At 39.5% G+C, this 21,443-nt stretch overlaps 2 protein-coding genes and 1 long non-coding RNA gene across 5 annotated transcripts in view; 2 read left to right on the top strand and 1 right to left on the bottom strand.

Moving 5' to 3' along the window:
• The first annotated feature begins 334 nt into the window (after positions 1-334).
• Positions 335-11,237, top strand: LOC107655371 (sarcalumenin-like). Of its 2 annotated transcripts, none has more exons than XM_016442837.1 (7): positions 335-436; positions 5,182-6,168; positions 7,561-7,659; positions 7,872-7,967; positions 8,091-8,207; positions 8,318-8,551; positions 10,210-11,237. In XM_016442837.1, exons 1-7 carry the CDS (start codon positions 379-381, stop codon positions 11,007-11,009), a joined length of 2,391 nt encoding a protein of 796 aa, XP_016298323.1. In that variant the 5' UTR covers positions 335-378; the 3' UTR covers positions 11,010-11,237. The 2 variants fall into 2 exon arrangements, with proteins under 2 accessions (XP_016298323.1, XP_016298322.1); XM_016442836.1 differs by lacking the exon at positions 335-436 and adding an exon at positions 4,741-4,969.
• Positions 11,238-11,404: 167 nt separating this feature from the next.
• LOC107655370 (uncharacterized) lies at positions 11,405-13,080 on the bottom strand. The gene is made up of 3 exons (XR_001630430.1): positions 13,007-13,080; positions 12,813-12,851; positions 11,405-12,586 (listed from the first exon to the last, which is right to left on the bottom strand). It is a non-coding gene; the product is annotated as an uncharacterized LOC107655370 (long non-coding RNA).
• LOC107655369 (adenylate cyclase type 9-like) overlaps positions 13,029-21,443 on the top strand; it is a 54,982-nt gene continuing 46,567 nt past the window's right edge. The window contains exon 1 of one of the 2 annotated variants that reach the window (XM_016442835.1): positions 13,029-16,607. In XM_016442835.1, coding sequence (XP_016298321.1) covers positions 14,852-16,607 — 1,756 coding nt within the window. In that variant the 5' untranslated portion in view covers positions 13,029-14,851. The remainder of the gene's footprint in view (positions 16,608-21,443) is intronic. The other variant, XM_016442834.1, reaches the window with a different exon arrangement.

Here is a 21,443-nt window from a genome sequence, read left to right as displayed (position 1 = left end):
ACTCTTTTTTTTTTTTTTTTGATAGTGTAAACGTCGTCAATAAAACCGCGCCATCTGGTGGTCGCTTGAGGCACTAAAATTTAATTCACCTCAACAAAGTTCTTTTTTATGTTTTAAGTGACCACATTTGGTCCCCCTCACCAGACAACTGAATCTTCCTCCAGATTATTAAACCCGGTTACCCAGAAACGGTTACAAATAGGCAAAGGTTAAAGGCCATCTGATTGGAGAAAGCAGCTGCTCCCAGTGCTGACTCTTGTGCAAATGCTCCTATGTCCGTGAGCGCCGCCCCACCCCCAGACCCTCCACATGCCCTCTTGCCTCTCTCCGGGGGTATATATAGCCTGAGAAGGGACCCGGGCAGTCCTGGCAGTCAAAATGAGGCTTTTCCTCCCCGTCTGCTGCCTGCTGCCTCTACTGGCACTCGCCACTGCAGGTAAGACGTTTAAAAACTGGATTTGAATGCAGGTGGACTGCTGAACTAACAGCTGCAGGTAACTTCTGTATCTAAGCAGCTGAAGTTTGAACTTAGTAACAATGATTGGGTATTCGCCTGGGAGTATTAGGCCTCAAGATAAGTCTCTGAAATCCTAGATCAGCTTGCTTGTCCTTGGTGAAGATGAGTGTCACTGCATCTGTGCCTGCTTGTATTCATTGAGCGTATATGGAGAAGTGTACAGTTTACAGAATGTATATAACACGTGGGGTTTCTTGTCTTATTGTTGTATTTATGCACTTGAATATCCAAGTTAGTATAATTGTTCTTTGATTCGTTCACTAAGAGTCATTAAGTGCACTCAAGTACAGTATGTTCAGTACAATTGAATTTGAGTTTCTGGATGGCATGAACTGCATGTGTAGTGCCGAAAAAAGTGTTTCTGGGAGTCGTTCTTGCTGATTCAGAGCTTTGTATAGACACACAAAGCCCTTAAAAACTGAATGACCGCCTTTCTTATTACTCCATTAAATTATGTAACTTCTGACATCAGCTGTGTTCACTATACACCAGGATTATTATAGTTATCTAAAACCAAAAAAAAAATAAATTGTTGGTTGAAATTACATGAACGTTAACTGAAACTAAATAAAATATATAAAACCCTTTAATTGCAAATAGCCTACATGACAAGGCAAATATCTCATTTTCATTTAGTTTAACTTGGTGTATTAAACTAAAAGTGAAATAAAAATGAATAAACAATGTACAAAACAAATAAAAATGACAAATAACAAATATGAACAGTAAAAATAAAAAAAAACATTCAAAAACTATAATAAATCTCAAATAATTCTAAAATAACATTGGTTCATACATCTTAATCATTAACACACATTTTTACAGGTCAATGACTGATAAGAGTGTCCATCATAAAGAAAAGTAAAAATCTTTTAAAATTCTTCTTTAAAATGCACACTAATTTCTTGAAATATACCTTTTATATTAATGTTGGTTACATAGACTTTTAAAAGTTTTTAGATATACTTTTAAAAGTAAAATTTTACAATTGTCATGAATTATTCATATTTTGGGGAGTTGCACCACATGACCTGAACTAACCTTGCTTTGTCATATTTCTATTTTTTTAATGAGATTGATTGACCTTGACACACGTTCGTTTTCTATTTTATATCCAATTTTTTTCTGCATGCTGGTTGCACCACATGACTTTATCAGTAACAACAAATAACTTTGAATTGGAAGACAAATGTTTTTCACATATGAATAATCAGTGCAGCCATTTTTTATTATTGTAGAAGTAATGATAATAAAACACATCAAACTACTTAATAAAGTTTTCGCTACAATAATTTAATTATTTTAATTATATCACCCTGAGAAATTAAAAACATGCTCATCATAGAAGAGGTATATTAAAGTCACTATATGTATGAATTGCATTTAAAAAAAAATTTTTAAGTTAATAGAGCATTATTAATTCGCATGAAAATAAGACCAAAAAAAAAAGATTATTTTTCCTCATTCTCTTTGAGTGGATAACATTATTATTACAAATTTGAATATTAATTCTTATATCTTGTTATTTAAAATTCCTATTCATTGACTTTGTGATTGTTGGAATCCTTTGTCTCTAGTCAAAGAAAAACGGTTACTGTTGGTCAGCTAATTAGAGAATGTAGCTTCTTCCTGTATTATCCTTGTCTGTCCTTGCACTGTTCTTGTTGCGTCTGTGCTGTCAGGCCTGGTCAGGCCTAGAGTGCACCATGAAATCAGACACTGTTCGTCAAGCAGTTGCGTGGTCATGCTTCACGGCTCCGCTAACACGCCCCCTTGTATTTTCTATCCACATATACACTTACAGTCCACAGCTGCTGTCACAACGCTACTGTCTCAATCACTATTTATTTCTGTCTTGCAGGCCTTGTAGGGGCAACCATTATGTTAACAGTAGGACTTAAAGCTTCTGTCCTGCCATGCTACTGTATGTGGCCTGTTTTAGCATCGGGGCTTTCCCTGTTACAGTCCACTCACACCAGCCAACTGTACAGAGACATTACTTGCAAGCCAGAGTAAACCATGTTGCTATACAAACAAATAAAACACACACAATACTTACATCAGCAAGTCGTACGTAGTCGTACTCTAAAACACACAGCCATGCATAAACAAATACATGAAACCAAATCAGCACTTTCAAAAAAAAATTCATAACTATTTTACATTTTGTTAGTTTTAGGGGTGGACTTTCAAGCTTTTTTTTTTTTTTTTTTCTAAAAATCATATATTTACATAAATCACATCGTACAAATTAATACTATATCGTCACCTTGTAAAATAGTTGTGCTTTCTCATGAGATTGGGTTAAACCAACAAAAACTAATTGGAATACAAATGGTCAATAGTTAAATCTATAAGCACTGATGAAGCAGTTATTTGTGTGTTTATGTTGGTCTAAATGGGAAACATTTGAAATTTTAATAATTCCAGTTCAGAAAAATGTTTTTTGAAGAAATATAAGAAAAATATAAGAAAAAGTAAATACAATGCTGTTATCAAATGTTGAGATAATTTCAATAATAAATATAATTTTTTTAAAGTGTCGATATTTTTCAGATTTTACAGGTTGTGCTATGATGTGATTCACTAAAAAGAACCGGCTCAAAAGACTCATTCACTCAAGAATCAAGCCGTCTCTCGATGGATGTTTCTCAAATAGAAGGCTGCATATCTCGGCTGCCACATCATCAAACGTCTCCAAAACGAAGTTTTGTTTGTATTTTCGTGCCATGATGGTGAGGGCAGGAACTTATGTGACGTAGCCACGTGCACTTACTAGACTGTCTCATTCTAGCATATAATGCAGAGGAGGACTCTAGCCTACAAGCCTCTGAAGGACTGAACTAGGAAGGACACAGCCTCGGTAGGATACAGCTTTCCGTTTGAGAAACACCCAATATGCGTTCTTGTCTGTACTTGTGTTCTTGTGGACTTGTGAATAAAGCCTGTCAGAGAGCATTTTTACAAGCAAGTGGTCAAATGCCAAAGGTGGAAGAGGTTTATCTGAACTAACTATAGACACTGGTGCCATCTGCTGTCAGTATGTTGTTGAACCTTTGCTTAAGTGTATGGCTAAGACACTTAATGAATTGAGGATTTGTCTTTTGAGGGTAATTTAGCATTAAGTCAAAAAAGCGCTTTTGAATGTGATTTTTTTTTTTTTTTTTACACTTTGATATGGATTACATTTTGTATGCCACTGAAATGACTGTGTACAGAAAACACTTCAGTCTGCAAAAATTATTCTGGAAGACAAATAATGCATCATTATTTACAATTTGATGAGTATTTGTTTAAAAGCAGAGCTGTACTTTTCAATGGAAGCATTTGACATTAAAACTAGGGGTGGAAATCCGGTACAAAGCTAACATGCTAACACCTTTATCAGAGCTGCTGCGCCGGATGACACTATGAAAAATAAACCTTGCTCTGATGATCCACATGAACAAAAATGACTTGGCGTTCTCTTCTCATGCCAGCTCTGCTCCCTATTTCAGGATGTGATTCACATGAAAAGCATTTAGCTCTCATCGAGAGCATACATCGCCACATGAATCACAGAGATGGGTCATTGCCACAGACTCACACATTTGCACCAAAGCAGCTCTACCACCAAATCATGTTCAAATCTATAAACCACATTATTAAAGCAATACCATTTTAAGATATGGTTCTGTACATGATTGAGGATAGTAACCATGGTTTTATTTTGTTTGAGTTGCTGTGACATTGTAGATCAGGGGCATGCACAATCCTGTTCTTGGAGATTTACCTTCCTGCAAAGTTCAACTCCAACCCTAATCAAACACACATGCACCAGCGATAATTACAGACAGGTGTGTTGGAGCAGGGTTTGCACTGAATGATACTGTCTCCAACACAGAAAGCTAATGCTGATGTTATACCTATGGCATCAGATAACTTTCTTCAGAGGAAGTGATATTATGTGGAGGACAGTGATGCGACTTGTACTAGTAATGCACCAAAATTTTGGCAAACAAAAATATTTGGCTGAGAAAAAGAATTTTCAGTTTTGGTCGAAATACTTTTGGAGGGCCAAAATCATTGACCAAAACCAGGGGTGGGCAAACTTGGCCCTTCCAGGCCACTTTCCTTCAGAGGTTAGCTCCAACCCTAATCAAACACACCTGAACCAGCTAATCATTGTCTTCAAGACTACTAGAAGGCTACAGGCAGGTGAGTCATATCAGGATTGGATCAAATTTCTGCAGGAAAGTGGCCTGGAAGAGCCAAGTTTGCACATCATTGACCAAGACGGTTAACATTTCTCCAACGATGCATTTTGAATGTGTCAGCAACCATTTTGTGCACACATCGTGGATAAACTACAACATGTGAACGTGTCAGCAGTGTGGACGCACTTCACCTTCACCAAAAATGATGCACGACACCCTAAACAGAGTACCAAATCAATTACCCAACTACCCAAATGTAATTACTGAAATGCTATTTTTGGTTTTGGTTTTCAGCTAAATTAAAACTTTCATGGTGTTTTGGTAAAAAAAAAATTAATTGAACTCATGATCATTTTTGTCACCATTATGTTGTAATATCAAGTATGATTAATTGTTCATTCTGTATGAATGTGCTGAGTTATATACCACCATCACATTTTGGTTAATATTATAGTTTTTCCTCTGCAGATGCAGTGGATTCTGAGACTGAGCCACTTGTGCCGTTCCAGCTGAAGTCTGAAGGCGAGCTGTTCAACTGCTGTGATGGCACAGAGGATATAAGCCAGAGCTCCTCCAATGACACCCCAGCACCGAACAGACCTGTGTGCCAACCCTGTGGCACTGGTGCACAAATTGACACCACGGCAGAAGATGTCAGTTCTAATGAGGATGAAGAGGAGAAGGAGGTTGCTTCAGAAGAGAAATCTGAGGAGTTGAGTCAAGAGGAGACCTCTTCTGAAGAGATAATTGAGGAGGAGGCACAGGAAGAGGAGGCAGAAGTTGAGTTAGATGAATCTAATGAAGCGGTGGAGGAGGAAGTTCTCGAGGAGGCACGCGAAGACGTGAAGGAGGAGGAGATCTCAGAGGTAGACCGTGATATAGAATCACAAATGGTTGTTGAGGAATCTGTGGAAGAGGACGACAAGGAAGTTTCTCAGACCGATGAGGAGGTGGTTGAGGAAGAGGAGGTTCTTCAGACTGAAGATGAAGAAGGTGAAGAAGAGGAACTTTCTCAAACTGAAGAGGAGGTAGTTGAGGAGGAGGAGGTTCTTCAGATTCAAGAAGAGGCAAGTGAGGACGAAGAGGTTTCTCAGACAGAAGAGGAGGCAGATGCGGTTCCTCAGCTTGAAGAGCAAGTGGAAGAGAAATCAGAAGAGGTAACAGAGGAAGAAGCTAAAGAAGAGGAATCTGTAACAGAGGAAGAAGGAGCTCCTGAGGTTGCCGAAGAGGAACAATCTGTAGAAGAACCAGAAGCCTTTGTAGAAATGGTGGAAACAGAAGCTGCCGAGGAACTAGTAGCAGATGTTGTTGAATTATCCCATGAGGTGACTGAGGAGCTTGAGGAACCAACTCCAGAACAAATTATGGTCCAAGAAGATTTTTCTGCACCTGCTAAAGAAGTAAAGGTGGAAGAAGTGTCAGATGATGTACCAGCAACCAAAGCGTCTCCGAAAGGTACAATAGGATTCAGTCAGCATAAATAACATTGGACATTTCATGGTAATAATTGTTGAAATTCTAAAATCTATTAGAAATAAATTTGTAAAATCACAAGTTCTGGATTTTGTACACGTATATTTACTAAACAATGTTGATATTCACTAAACAAAGTTCTGAGGGAGTCAGTCCAGTCACTTAAATAAGAATCCATGCAATCAGCAATTTCACGTTGAGGGCAAAAAATTTTCCTCTGCAGATTTTGCTAATGTTCAGTTTGGTTTGTACATTGACCAACAGAAGGCTGCTTGGTTTGAAAGTGACTTTTGAGAAAAAAAAATGCTAATGTGACTGCACCTTTATAAAGCTTCAGAATCATCATAAAGCCTCTTGTTAAAGCCCATTATAGTGGAAATAACCAGAGAGAAGGAGCTATATTGTTGTCCCGTCGCCAGGGGGCAGAGTTGGATACTATTGTAAAGTCAGTTCCTCGTGCTTCTCCACCTGATACTTTGGTCGAAGTTGGCACAGGAATAAACCCACCACCAAAATAACCTAACAGAAATAACCCCTGGCACAAGTCCATTGCCATTCATAACAATATGTTCTCTGGCCTGCATGGAGGACAGTTTTGTAATAGGGAAGAAATGTTTCAGATGCTTTTAATAGTACATTGATTGTGTTTGACTGGCTTCAAATAGATGGTTGATGTACATGTCACAAGTAGATGGATCCAACATGACCGCTGTATTCTGGTTATTTTTGTAAACTGAGATAAACACTATTGATTAAAAAAATGATGTAAACTTAAAATAATAAATAAAAATAAATAATGGAAAATAAATAAACTAAACTAAAACAGCAATAAGAAAAATAACTGAAATGACAATCAACAAAAACAGAAGTGTATGTCTGTTGGGTAGAACACATCACAGTGATGCGGATAATATGGCTGAAACCATAACTAGAACATCACCATTTGTGTAGGTCAGCTGCGCACTAAAATAAACAAGCAACACATTGAGCTGATACATTGTTTCCTGTGATTGTGATTCTTGTATAAATACAGATGCAGCTTCTTTCCTCAGAGATCTTGTTTACTTCAGATGTAAATCTAAATTCTGGCAATGTTCTGTTGATTCCACAACAGACTTCTTAGCTGTAAATAATAAAAATAAAGATAAATTACATAGAACCAATTTAGAAATATGTCCACAAAATAAAACAAAAAGGTTTACCTAGAAAGTTAAATGTAAAGTACATTTTTAAAATAGTATTTAAACTACATTTAAAAATGCAAAATAATAATAACCTTGTTCTGTGTGTCCACAAGAAAGAAAATGTTATGATGATATGAGCTTCATGTTTTATGCTAATTTAGAATTTTGATTGGCTGTTTTTCTCTGGCAGTGGAGAAAACAACCCCCTCAGGTCCTGCCACAAGAGATCAGTCTCACATTGAAGAGACGCTGCGTCTGGCAACAGCTGAACCTTCAAAGGAATTTGTTGGTGAGTCATATAATGAAAATAAAAAAATATGTATGAAAAAAAGGAAGAAAGTATTACCTTTCTGGGCAATACATATGTACCATACGAGGCCAGTTATTTCATTAACCAATCGCAATTTAGCTTCACCAAAATCTCCGAATGGTAAATAGGTAACTTTTGAAGTAGCAGAATGAGTCAGTTTCTAACAATTTCATCAACTCTACCTCTCATAGATGCTCTGAAGAAGCTGCAGCATGTCTACAACACTGCAATTAAACCCTTGGACAAGGCCTACAAATACAATGAGCTCAGGCAGCATGAAGTGTCAGGTAACGTCTTTTGATATTGGATTCAGTTTTAAAACGTCATTCCAGACTACTGCTCTTCTACCATGAAAAGGATCTAAATGAACTATCCTCAGTTGAACTCTCTGTTTTCTTCACATTGTTCAGATGCAGAGATCACATCTAAGCCCATGGTCCTGTTCCTGGGTCCTTGGAGCGTTGGCAAGTCTTCCATGATCAATTATCTTCTGGGTCTCGATGACACTTCACAACAGCTTTACACTGGTAAGCAATCAATCATCAAATGAATGATTGTAAAATGAAATGAGCCGTTATACAATTAAATATTAGTGCTTCTTTGTTCCTTCATCTCACTCTCTTTTGCCTTCTCTCAGGAGCTGAGCCCACAACCTCAGAATACACTGTACTGATGCATGGTGAGAAGTTTCGTACCATTGAGGGCATTGTCATGGCGGCAGACAGTTCCCGCTCTTTCTCACCACTGGAGAAGTTTGGTCAGGGGTTTCTGGAAAAGCTGGTTGGAATTGAGATGCCGCACAAACTCCTGGAGCGCGTCACCTTTGTGGACACGCCTGGAATCATTGAGAACCGCAAACAACAGGAGAGAGGTGAGAATACAATATTCACAAAGACTCCAAAAAAGAGTTTGGTATGAACAAATTGATCAAAAGTGAAAGTAAAGACGTTTATAATGTCACAAAGGATTTCTATTTCAAATAAATACTGTTCTTTTGAAGTTTCTATCAGAGAATCCTGAAAAAATGCATCACAGTTTACAAAAATATTAAGCGGCACAACTGATTTAAACAATGATAATAATAAGAAATGTTTCTTGAGCAGCAGATCAGCATATTAGAATGATTCCTGAAGGATCATGCAACAGTGAAGACTTGAGTAATGATGCTGAAAATGTAATTTTAACATCAAGGGATTAAATACATTTTAGAATATATTAAAATAGAAAAAATATTTTAAATTGTAATAATATTTCACAATATTACTGTTTTTACTACATATTTGATCAAATAATAGCGGCCTTGGTAAACATGAGAGACTTCTTTCAAAAACATAAAAAATCTGACTGACCGGTAGTGTGTCATTTGATATTTTTGAAATACTTCTGACAAAACACACAAGGTAGGCTTAGCCTATATCTTTAACTACACATTGTTATAAACAACCAGTCAGTAACTAGGTAGTTTGGGTGTTTGACTCAGTAAAAAGAATCAACTCATTCAAGTCATTCTTTTGACAATCAGTCTACACTTGAATTTTACATTCACTAAAAAAACAAAAAAAAAACACTGCTCATATTACTCAGTCACTCAAAAACAATACTTCACTGGTCATGCTGTTTGTTTTACACGTATATTCACTAGTGGTTCTGTAGCACCACTGAATAAGTAGTTTTTAGTATATAGCATTTCCCCAGAATTGGCATAGTGCGTAAGAATTAGGGGTGCTCCGATTGATCGGCTACTGATCACTATCGGCCGATAATCACGTTGGGATGATTGATCGGCGGTCTCTAAAAAGGCCGATCTAAAAAAAAATCTAAAAAAAAATCTCAAGCTGATGACGCTGCCGTGAGATGTTTGGCACGACATGTGTTGTGCCGAATTCTACACCCCTGCCAGATTATGCACCCCCTCGTTGAAGTCGCTACTTGATTGCCTAATCCCAACCCCACCCCTAATCCTAACCCCTCCCCCACACCTACTCCTAAACCTACCAATACTAGGGGGTGCATAATCTGGCAGGGTGCAAATTTCGGCACTACACCGGCAGTGCGTTCAGGAGCGGTGCATCGGAGTCTATTTTTGCTGCGCTGCAAGCCTAAATTAAAGTAACAGGGCATTGTTTGCAGTAAATATGAACATGAATTGACACGAAAATGTAGTAATTACACCATAAATGTATATTATTAAAGGGGTCATATGATGCGATTTCAAGTTTTCCTTTCTCTTTGGAGTTTTAAAGGGAAAGAGCCCTTTTAGATAAACAAGGCAAAAATAGATGGCACTTGTGGAAGTAGGAAAACAAAGTTCTATATGAACTGCAGGATTGCTTGTAATAAAGATTTCAATGCAAAAGGAAAGGCAGTAGAGCTGACCATTTCTGTCAATGGTAAATTTGTGATAACGTAAGAAAATAAATAGCGTTCTGATAAGAATCAGTTTCAACCCTAACATATAAGAACAAATATTTAGTATAACTAAAACATTCTGGCTTTGTACACATTTAAAACTCTGTTGTTGTATTTTAGGGTACCCCTACAACGAAGTCTGCCAGTGGTTTATCGACCGTGCTGATCTCATCTTCCTGGTGTTTGACCCAACCAAACTGGATGTCGGATTAGAACTAGAAATGCTGTTCAGACAGATGAAGGGACGCGAGTCACAAATCCGTATCATCCTCAACAAGGCTGACAGTCTAACAACCCAGGACCTAATGCGCGTGTACGGCGCCCTCTTCTGGAGCATGGCACCCTTGATTAACGTGACAGAACCACCACGCGTCTACGTGAGCTCATTTTGGCTGCAGGATTACGCTCCGGACACCAACAGAGACCTTTTTAAATGTGAAGAGATCTCTCTGCTGGAGGACCTAAATCAGGTAATCGAGAATCGGCTAGAAAACAAAATCGCCTTCATTCGGCAACATGGCATCCGCGTGCGCATCCACGCCCTCCTGGTCGACCGCTACCTGCAGACGTATTATGAGAAGCTGGGCTGGTTTAGTGACCCACATGAGGTTTTCAACGATATTGTCAGTGACCCTGACAAATTCTACATCTTCAAGTCCATTCTGGCCAAGACCAATGTGAGTAAGTTCGACTTGCCAGAACCGGAGGCGTATCAGGACTTCTTTGGAGTCAATCCTCCCAGCGGCTTTAAGCTCCTCTCCTCATACTGCAGCTGGTCAGGCGGATGCCTGCTGGAGAAGATCGAAAAGGCCATCACAGATGACCTGCCGGCTTTGCTCAGCAGTCTGGCAGAGAAACGGGAAGCCGAGGCAGCTGCAGAAACCAAGGAGAAACCCCAAAACCGCTGGAGGAGACAGTAATAGAAGAATGGTGGGAAATATGAAAGAGTGGCACCAAAGCAATGAATGGATGGATGAGAGAGTATAAGTGACACTTAGATGAGATTCACATCAATGGAAAGCCAGTTAAACACAGTGTGTACAGAGACTTTTACCACTCTGTATAAAACAGACTTGAACGAAGGAAAGCAGTGTCCTATTTTTCTTCCTTTTGTGTTATTCATTTTCTTTTTTTGTTCTAATTTAAATCCGCTTGCAAACATTTTACTTATTTATACTGTTCAAAATAAATAATCTTATTTATTTATTGTTTGAATGTCATTTTAAAATTGTGAATTATGGAAGCTTGTTTCTGCCACAGGATAAAAAAAAAAGGTAATTGTGACTTTTTACCTCACAATTCTTATATACTTATATACACAATTCTAATAAATACTTCTGAGAAAAAAAGTCAGAACTGGTAGATAAAAACCCAGAATTGAAAAAAAGTCTTCATATCTTCGATGTCTATGTTGCAGAACTGACTTTTTTTCTCAGAATTTAGTTTATATCTCTGAAATGTGAGATCAAATGTCAAAATTACCTTTTTTATTTTATTTTTTCTTTATGCCGTGGTAGAAACAGGCTTCCATAGGGAATATGCCGTATGTGGTAGAACGTTTATCTTGACTTCATTACTTCAGTTCCACTTGTACATATTGATCATATTCCTTTGTACAATTCACTGGTGTACGAATTGTTGGTAAATGAGATTATTTGTTGCGTTTGTTCACATTATTGCATGTTTCAACTGTGGTGACATTAAATTGTTTTTGTGACTCTTGAGTTACCCAATATGGAAATTAAACGTTCAACTGGATATATAAGTCAATTAAAAAAAAAAGTAGAATAAATACGTGGATGAATTGTGAGACAAATGATAACGATTTTGCAGCTGCAGTTGATTCACTTCAACATGATCCAAAATGTCCACTAGATGGCGCAGCACATGTAACTCACTGCGATAAAAATAGTGATCGCCGTTCAATGACGCGACCTTTGGTCTCATAAAAAGTACAGTTTATGTCAGCTATCTGTTTATCTATTTTGATAGCAGCAATCTATGCATTTATCTTTATAAAATACAGTTTCAAACAGGGCAATTTGTGTAAAACATTTTATAGAGCTACACCACATGAAAGCTCACTTCTTTTAAGTATTTATGATTCTTAGAAGGGTTAGAAGTGTGAATGTTGTAATATCTGCAATAAAGTAGTAGCCTGAGTATACAACTGATAAGAGATTTGCGCTAAATACTGTGTAGCTAGTTATACTCTTGTTTGTTTAATACGCCACAGCTCTGTTTTTTGAGTCGGAGACCACAAGTGGCCACTAAGAAATAAAAGCTGTACACATATGCATGACGACTCCACAGGCTGGTGTCGGTCAAATTCCTGAACGCACTCTTGTGTTATAACTTTTCCCGTCTGACACAACACAACGTCTCAGAAACTGGACATGATGACCATCTGACACAGGAAGCTGGGAGGATTATCACTTGGATGTGACTTATCTGATAGATCAAAGGTCAAGACGCACCCAGAATCTCAGGTATGTTCCTAGATGAAGAAACACATACACACTTATGCTGCTCTAAATGGGAACATACCATTCAACCATTTACACTGCTATTGTTTTTAAATGAAGTGAATTATAAATACGACAGACTAAGAATAACCCTAAAGAAAATAGCTTTTGCTTTTTTGAAAGTCAGGGTTTACTCTTTATTTGTATATATGGGCAATTGCATGTTGTATATATGTATATGTGTGTGTGTGTGTATACCTCGAGTACCTGTGAGGATGGTCAGATTTGATGCACATTCTGAAAGGAATAGAATAAAATAAAATAAACATTGTTACATATTGACATTTTAGTACACTCAAGTTTATTTACTTTCTTATTTTATACTAACTCACTTGTATAACAGTTATGAATTACTCAGAGAATAAATAGAGCCACAATTATACTAAACGTACCTGTTCTTTTGATGACAACATGAACTCCACGCCAAGACGTTCTCATGCGTGCGCGCCGCCGTTAAAGAGCCCTGCGTGCGCGCTCCCCAGCGACTTGCCCCCTCCTCCCTTAATTTCAACATCGTAGTGAAGTTGTCCACCCCACCGCACACCCACAACCATCTTTTCCGAGTGTGCTCAGAACATGGTGGTGGTGCTCGTGAACGCAGCGCCCGGGTAAAGCGCCAACCAGCGGTGTTCAGCTCCTACCTGAAGCCGCCGACCCCTTCAACAGGCTCGTGCAGACGGGGAGGAGGACCGAGAGCGAACGGAAGAGGACGCGACGCACAGCTGCGGTGCGGTCGCCTGGCATGAGCTTGCCCATGAAAAATAGCGGACTTGAACGGAGTTTTGGAGGAATGCTAAACGGACAAAGTGGGGATTAAAGAAGCGGATAATGTTGGAGCGCTGGCTTGGGATTTTAAGCATCGGAGTGTGAGAGCTCATTCTTCCTCTGAACTCCACGAGTGTTGAACTGCCAGCCCGATCTAACGACTTGAGGCCTGGGGGAGGAAAAACCCCCAAAAACTTTCGTCTTCATTTTGAACACTGCATTGAAATGTTTTGAGATTACCTCCAAGTAACTGGTTAAAAGGGATTACACACAAACAAGGATATACTTTCCCTCAGCACACTTTGACTTGTCAGAGTGCCTCGATGCCATCAGTATTTTCTTCTTGGAAGTTGAAGTCTTCTGGAGCTGGCAGATATGCACGCGCGGCTCTCTCACGCGAACGGCTGATGCCATTTGAAGTCGTCACGTCCACCCGAGTGTTTTATTGCGCGTGAGAGCTGGAAACTCACGGTTGACATCCGGAGCGGGTGTTCAGGAAAGCACGGGGCTCCTCCGTGGGAATAGGCCGTCTTCTGACCCTCGACGGGGCAGAAGTGGGGCAGTGACGGAATCTGCCTTGAGTTTTGACGAAAAAACACGGGCAGCTTTAACGTCTTACCGTCTCAGGCGTTTGTTTCCCCTCAGTTTACGCAATATAAGGACGATTCTCGCTACTTCGTGATGTCAGAACCTAAGGGAATACACTGTTAGTTATTTTTGAATACGTTTTCTGTGTTCTTTGACCACATAAAGAGAAAAGTGGCGCATTTACAACAATTCTCTCAGAAACTGGCGCCTTTTTAGCAGCAATACTCTTTGAAAAACAGCGACCGTTAAGTTTGGTGTTTGCCGAGTTAAAACTGAAACCAAGTACAAGAAATGTGTAAAATCTGGCATTTGGAAATATGAAATATAAACTTGTATTACCTCTGCATGTCATTTGGGAAGGGAAAGTAAATTCAAACATTGTCGAGCACTGGAGAGGGTGCTTGAGGGACAGTGTTGACTGGATTAAAAAAACGAATTTAAAAGCCGTTTCAGAACACCCTATGTGAACTCACCTCCCTAATTTTTTTTTCTAATTCTAACGATACATACTTGCTCCTGTGGTGTTGAATTCGTGTTTAAAGCGATGTGCTCAAACAAGCAGGATCGAGCGGATGACAGTGCGTCAGTGTCGGCCGCCCGTACGGAGCAAAAGTACACACATGCGTGTTCAGGCGCCACTGAGCCCTAGAATATAATGGAATCCGAGTGCTGAAGTAATCTCAGCACGGATAAGGAATTGCTCAAGAGTCCAAGACGGTTCATCTTCATAGTGAATGCACTTGGAATTTACTTCTGGCTGGACTCTTTTCTAATACAAACTGTGCTTTTTGTTCTCATTCGAATCCATGTCAAGTGCCACTCCCTCTGTACTGTCAGCAGTAGGTGATATGTGTTAAATAACAGTCAGTTGTTGTCTCATCACCATGGCATTGCCAGAGAAGCACCAGCCACTGCACGAGACGGAGGTGAGGTGTGATAGCGAAGGTGGAGCTGTTACTGTGCGGATAACCGACAGCCGTAATCAACAGGTGGGTCCAGGCAAGGAGGGTGACCCTGTCAACATGGGCTCCTCCAAACCTTGCAAATACAGTATCTCGTCAAGCTGCAGCTCGGGGGAGTTGGGTGTTCCCAGGGCTATGATGACTCGTCTGAGCAGTCCGAGGAGAGTGCCGCCGCTGTTTGAGAGGTCTGCCGCACAGTGCTGGGACCCCAAGTTTAACTCAGCCATCCTGGAGGAGGCGTGCAGGGAACGTTGCTTCCCGCAGATGCAGAGAAGGTTCCGCTACATCCTGTTTTACCTGGCCACCACTGCGCTCCTGTGGGGGATATACTTTGGGATCAATAGCACCAGGTGTGACCCTACAAACTTCCTGGTCCCCACGGCAGGGTTTCTTGTACTGTGCCTCCTCCTCCTCTGGTTTACGTTCTCAAGGCCATATGCACGTTACTACAACCACACATCCTTCCTACTTACAGTGATCATGTTTGGGATCACCCTGGCGCCTCAAACACACACTGCTCACTTTGCTCATTTTGATGTCCAAAAAACAAGCAATCAGTCACTACTACCTACGTCTCAAAATGCTCCGTGTATATCACCCGTTGGGACGTTCTCCCTCTGTATAGAGGTGCTGCTTTTGCTGTACAGTGTGTTGCATTTGCCCCTGTATGTTTCGGTGCTTCTCGGCCTGCTGTATTCTGTCCTCTATGAGGCTTTAGGCTGGCTGCACCTTGCTCCGATGGACGATAGCTATGTAGGGTCGGACTTGCATACTCTGAGCTGGCTTGGCCTAGGTAAAGTTCTGCTGCACCTGTGCGCGCATATCATTGGCATCCACATATTCATCATGTCTGAAGTGCGCTCTCGGAGTACCTTTCTCAAGGTAGGTCAGGCAATCATGCACGGGAAGGGCCTGGAGGTCGAGAAGGCGCTTAAGGAGCGGATGATCCACTCCGTGATGCCCCGGCTGGTGGCAGACGAGCTCATGAAGCAAGGAGACGAGGAAAGTGAGAGCTCTGGGAAACGATACAGTGCAGGTACCTGCTCCGTCGCCCCCGCATCTGCCACGACCTCGTCCAGCCCCAAAAGCAACAAACGTAAGAAGAACTCTATCCCTCGCGGACAAATAATTTTCAGGCCCTTCAACATGAAGCGCATGGAGCCGGTGAGCATCCTCTTTGCAGACATCGTGGGATTCACCAAAATGAGTGCCAACAAGTCCGCCCCTGCACTGGTAGGACTGCTAAACGACCTCTTTGGTCGATTTGACCGTCTGTGTGAGTTGACCCGCTGTGAGAAGATCAGCACTCTTGGGGATTGCTACTATTGCGTGGCGGGCTGCCCTGAGCCACACACCGATCATGCGTACTGCTGTGTGGACATGGGGCTCGGGATGATCCAGGCCATCGAGCAGTTCTGCCAGGAGACGTCGGAGACTGTGGACATGCGTGTCGGCGTGCACACCGGCACCGTGCTCTGTGGTATTCTGGGAATGAAGCGCTTTAAGTTTGACGTTTGGTCCAATGATGTCAACTTGGCCAATCTTATGGAACAGCTGGGTGTGGTGGGAAAGGTGCACTTGTCGGAGGTCACAGCAAGTTTTTTGGATGACCGTTATGAGAGGGAGGATGGACGAGTGATGGAACGTGTTGGGAACAGTGTTACTGATCAGCTAAAAGGTAAGACACAAGAATAATATATCAATTTGTGTTTGTTTGTTTTTTCCCCTTTGAACTCATGCATTAGGGAGCAAAAGTCTGAGACCACTAGAGAAAATGCTTCTGTTTTGCCTTTTTATCGAATTGAAAATGAACATAAATTTCAGAATGTCTTAGTATTTAGTTTGTCCCTTTTTGCTTTATTGACAGCAACACTACAGTTTCATGAGCTCCACAAAACCTGATGATCATGTTATCCAGTGTGATTTTAAAAATGATCCAAAGAGCATCTTGTGCTTCATTAAAGGGGTCATGTGATGCGATTTCAAGTTTTCCTTTCTCTTTGGAGTGTTACAAGCTGTTCGTGAATAGATAAGATCCCTAAAGTTGCAAAGACTAAAGTCTCAAACCCAGAGAGATATTCTTTATAAAAGTTAAGCCTGTCCACGCCCTCCTAAAACGCCTCGTTCAAACACGCCCCCACATATCTACGTCACGATGTGGGAAGATTTGCATAACGCCGCCCAAATGTTCACGCAAAGAAAGAAGGCGTAACTTTATTGTTGCTGCCCCCGCCGCTGCCATGTTGTGAAGACTCTGTGTTTCGTTGCGAAAGCGAAAATACTTTGGTGTTCCAAAAGAGGACACGACTAGAAATCAGTGGTTAAGTTGTATTTACAACACTGTTCCAGAACAGTTCAACCCAAATATTCAGATGTGTGCAGCACATTTTATGGAGGACGAGGACTGTTTCCTGGGAGAGTAGACTACAATGCCGGCTGTTCTGACTCACAGTCTGTAAGTACATTTTCATATTTAAAAAAATTTGCCACTGATGATTCAAATGCGAGTTTTGAGCAGTGTAGAGTAGCGCTTGTTCATCATTTCTCCGATCCCAAATGCAGACATGGTTTTATGTTTACGCGGGGTGATGCAACGCGTAAAAAGACCGTATAAGTCATTATAATCCGTAATTATGTCCCCACTGGATGCAACAAATGCCTCGTTTATAATGGGTTTTAATGTTTTTGTCTCGTCGCTCTGGGACACGGCATCACAGTATGGTGAGGGGCATAACATTTCCGTCACAGGCTTGAGGTATTCGGCCAATCACAACGCACTGGATAGCTGGCCAATCAGAGCAGACCTCACTTTTCAGACCGATGAGCTTTGTAAAAATCGACGAGTTTCAGAAAGGCGGGGCATAGAGGAGAAACAATAATGTACAGTATGTGGAAAATAATGTGTGTTTTGAACCTTAAACCGCATAAACACATTTCATTACACCAAATACACAAAATAATGTTATTTTTAGCAACATCATATGACCCCTTTAAAAGCAAATGACATGATGTCATCCATTTACTTAAATTTACTTCATTTTACATTCTAACATTTACATTTTTCCAAATCTTAAAGCTGTTTATTTTTTTTAGGTATAAATTTCATTTTGAGTCCCTGATTTTCAATGTCAGACTTTTGGACTTTACTGTATGTCAGTTACGTTACATAGTTATGCTTGCACTAATATGTTGTTTAGCCATGTACACTTCTGGTGTTTCTGTTCTTTTATTGACTGCTGTTACCATGTGCAGATAGAGAAAGATGATTGTGTTTTATTGTGCACCCTGTAGTCATGTCCCCTCAGGACTCTGTACAAAGGGCTGCAACTCTTCTCTACTTTTATTGCGCACTCATATAATATTGTTAGTAACTAAGCTGTAGAAAAACTGGAAAATGTTGATAGTTTTTGACATTTTTATACGGCCTGTAGCAATGTCCTCTCAGGACCCTGTATAAAAAGCTCCAACCCCGGTCCAAAATTAACACTCACCAAGTGCCAAATGCTAAAAAAAAGTTGCTTTGTTGCATAATTAAACCCAGTTCGGTTTTATTAGGAACTGCAGTGTAATTATATTAAATTGTAAGAATGAAAATGATTTTTTTTTTAAATGTATTTGAATTAAATCTTTTTTTTTTTTTTGATTAAAAATGAAAAACAACAAAAATTAGAGTTGGTAATAAATATCCTGTCGATTTGTGACCCTGGCTACAGATCTTTTTCACTTTTATTGCTCCCTTATCTCATTTGTATCTTAACTGTAGACTCGCTGTGTCATTGAAGGCTCGTTGTTGTTCGTCTGCAGCTCTATTGTATTTCTGTTGTAGCTCTTTTATTGTAGCCTCCCTTTGACACAGTTGCATTCACGCTTCTGCTTTCTCAGTAGCATCAGTGGCTGTTTGAACGGACACATCCAGCAGAGCTGTTGATTTAAAGTTGTAGTGACAGACACAAGCAGAGGTCCCTCTTTTTTCTTTCTCCTTGTCCTTCTCTTGGGCCTCTCCTGCCCGTGTCCTTAATCTGAACCTTGATTTTGATCCCTAACAACCTCTCGGGATCTCCTCCCTCTTTATTAGCTATATCACTTCAGACGTCCTCTTGTCAGTCAGAGATAGTTGGCGGCTATAGTGATAGACCTATGGCAATGAATCATGACGGTATTTGTAAACCTGTGTGTCATCTTTATGGTCTACAAAACTGGTCTTGTATTTGTTGCAGCATGTTTAGATCGGTTCCTCAATGATGAATTCTGTTGAGAGTTAGTAAAATCAAATTAGCTATTGTTGGTCGCTTTAGTACACCAATTAGCGCACTTGTTGAAGTCCTTTCAGGCATATCTCAAGCTCAAAGTAGACCGTTCTGTACTGTAAGTTGTAATGCAGTAAAGCTGACGTTTGTGTCTCTAAGTGATGGACCGGGCAGTCTCGCAAATGGCCCTTTGCCCCAGTGCCAGTCTTGTCACCCCAAGTGACCGTCTGATTCCGTTGGGTGCGAACAATGACACGCTAGTAGCCCAGATGTGTGAGAGATGCGTCACTGTCTATCTCACCGCGAGCGTTTCTATTTCGAGCATTTTACCCGGACGGTACCTGGCTGTAGTCTGACCCTGCTGTACACCCTTAATTTGTGTTTTCTGTTTTCAGACAAACTAGACACAAGCCACAAGCTATGAAAGTATTTTTAATATGTATAGAGTTAAAAGCCCATGATACCAATAATAATAACTATTTAAAAAAACAAAACAAAATATATTATTTAAAAATATATTATTATTATTATTATTGCTGTTGTTGCCTTTTTATTTCGTTGCATATTATTAATATAAACTGCAGCATATAAATTTGGGGTTGGTGAGATTTTTAAAATAATTCTTAGTTTCTTATGCTCACCAAGGCTGCATTTATCTGATCAAAAATACTGTTTAAAAAAAAAAAAAGTAATATTTTGAAAATATGAGTACAACTTAAAATAACTATTTTGCATTTAAATATGTTTTAAAATGTAATTTATTCCTGTGATGATGAATTTCCAGCATCATTACTCCAGTCTTCAGTGTCACATGATCCTTCAGAAATCATTCTGATATGCTGATTTGCTGCTTAAATTAACATTTATTATTATCAATGTTGAGGACAGTTGTGTTGTGATTTATTTATTTATTTTTTTTCAGGATTCTTTGCTAAATAGAAAAAAATATTTATTTGAAATAGAAATCTTTATAAATGTCTTTTATTCTCACTTTTGATCAATTTAATGCATCCTTACTGAATAAAAGTATTAATTTTTCTCTCTCTCTCTCTCTCTCTTTCTATATATATATATATATATATATATATTAGGGGTAGAATGGTTCGCGGAAAAAAATCGAACCGTATGGTTCTCCACAAACGGTTCGGCATGCGCTAGGACCGTGGTTCAACTTAAATCTGTCAATATAGTGCGCGCGCACAGGTGAGACCTGAACAGCACACGTTGATATCTGTGTTAAACTCGTTTAAGCTTTGCCAGTTTGAACATTTAAGAGCCAGAGGATGCGAGCTCGCGCGTGCAGTGAGAAGATTTGTGCATGCTCTCATCCGAAGCACGCAAACCCGCGCCTCAGAACACGTGCAAATATTAAGCTTTCTCTGAAGTATTGTGTATAAATGGACAAATTCACACAACAATTATGTCAAAATGCCCATCTTGGTAAGTATCATATAGCAGACATAGCCGGCTGAACGTACTGGATCAGTGCATTCTCTTAAAGTGACAGCACTTTCTTAATATTAATCAAACAGCAACAACAAAGAAATCACTCACTGCTCTTGATTGAATAGCTTTTGTAACTTTAATAAAGATTCATCTTTAATTTATAGTCAAATATGCAATACTGTTTTACATTTCATTATTTTATTCAATTTCTGTACCTGAAAACTAATGTTAGACCTACCTAAAAAAAAAAAAAACTGAAAATCGCTGTTTATTTTATTTTATATGTTTACTCTGTTGTATTTATTTGTGCTGTTGCTTGTAGTTAGATAGATTATTCTTATTTTCTTTATTTTTATTTGGCAGTATAGTTTTTGCCTAAACATGGCACATACCGAACCATACTGAAACTGTGACCCTAAAACCGTGATATAAACCGAACCGTGAGTAAGTTGAACCATTCCACCCCTAATATATATATATATATTAGGGGTGGAACACTACACAGATGTCATGGTTCCGGGGTCACGGTTCGATACGATTTTGGTACAACAGGAAAAACAAAAACAAATCTACTTTGCTCGGTTTCTTTTCATTTATTTTGAACAGACAGTCGTACAAATTACACATTTTTTTTTTTTTTCAACCTACATGTGAAAATACTAAATATTATTACATTGTTATATATATAAAATCTGCAGTACATATATACATACAAGTAGGGCTGGACGATATGGACAAAATTGATATCACGGTATATTTCTTAATTTCGGTCGATACGATATAATTCCGATATCGATATGAACACTATTTATCTGAAATAG

Source organism: Sinocyclocheilus anshuiensis, unplaced genomic scaffold, assembly GCF_001515605.1.
Source record: "Sinocyclocheilus anshuiensis isolate Anshui unplaced genomic scaffold, SAMN03320099.WGS_v1.1 scaffold880, whole genome shotgun sequence".
NCBI lineage: Eukaryota > Metazoa > Chordata > Actinopteri > Cypriniformes > Cyprinidae > Sinocyclocheilus > Sinocyclocheilus anshuiensis.
The sequence above is the reverse complement of the archived record's forward strand: the minus strand, read 5'-3'. Positions and strand labels throughout refer to the sequence as shown.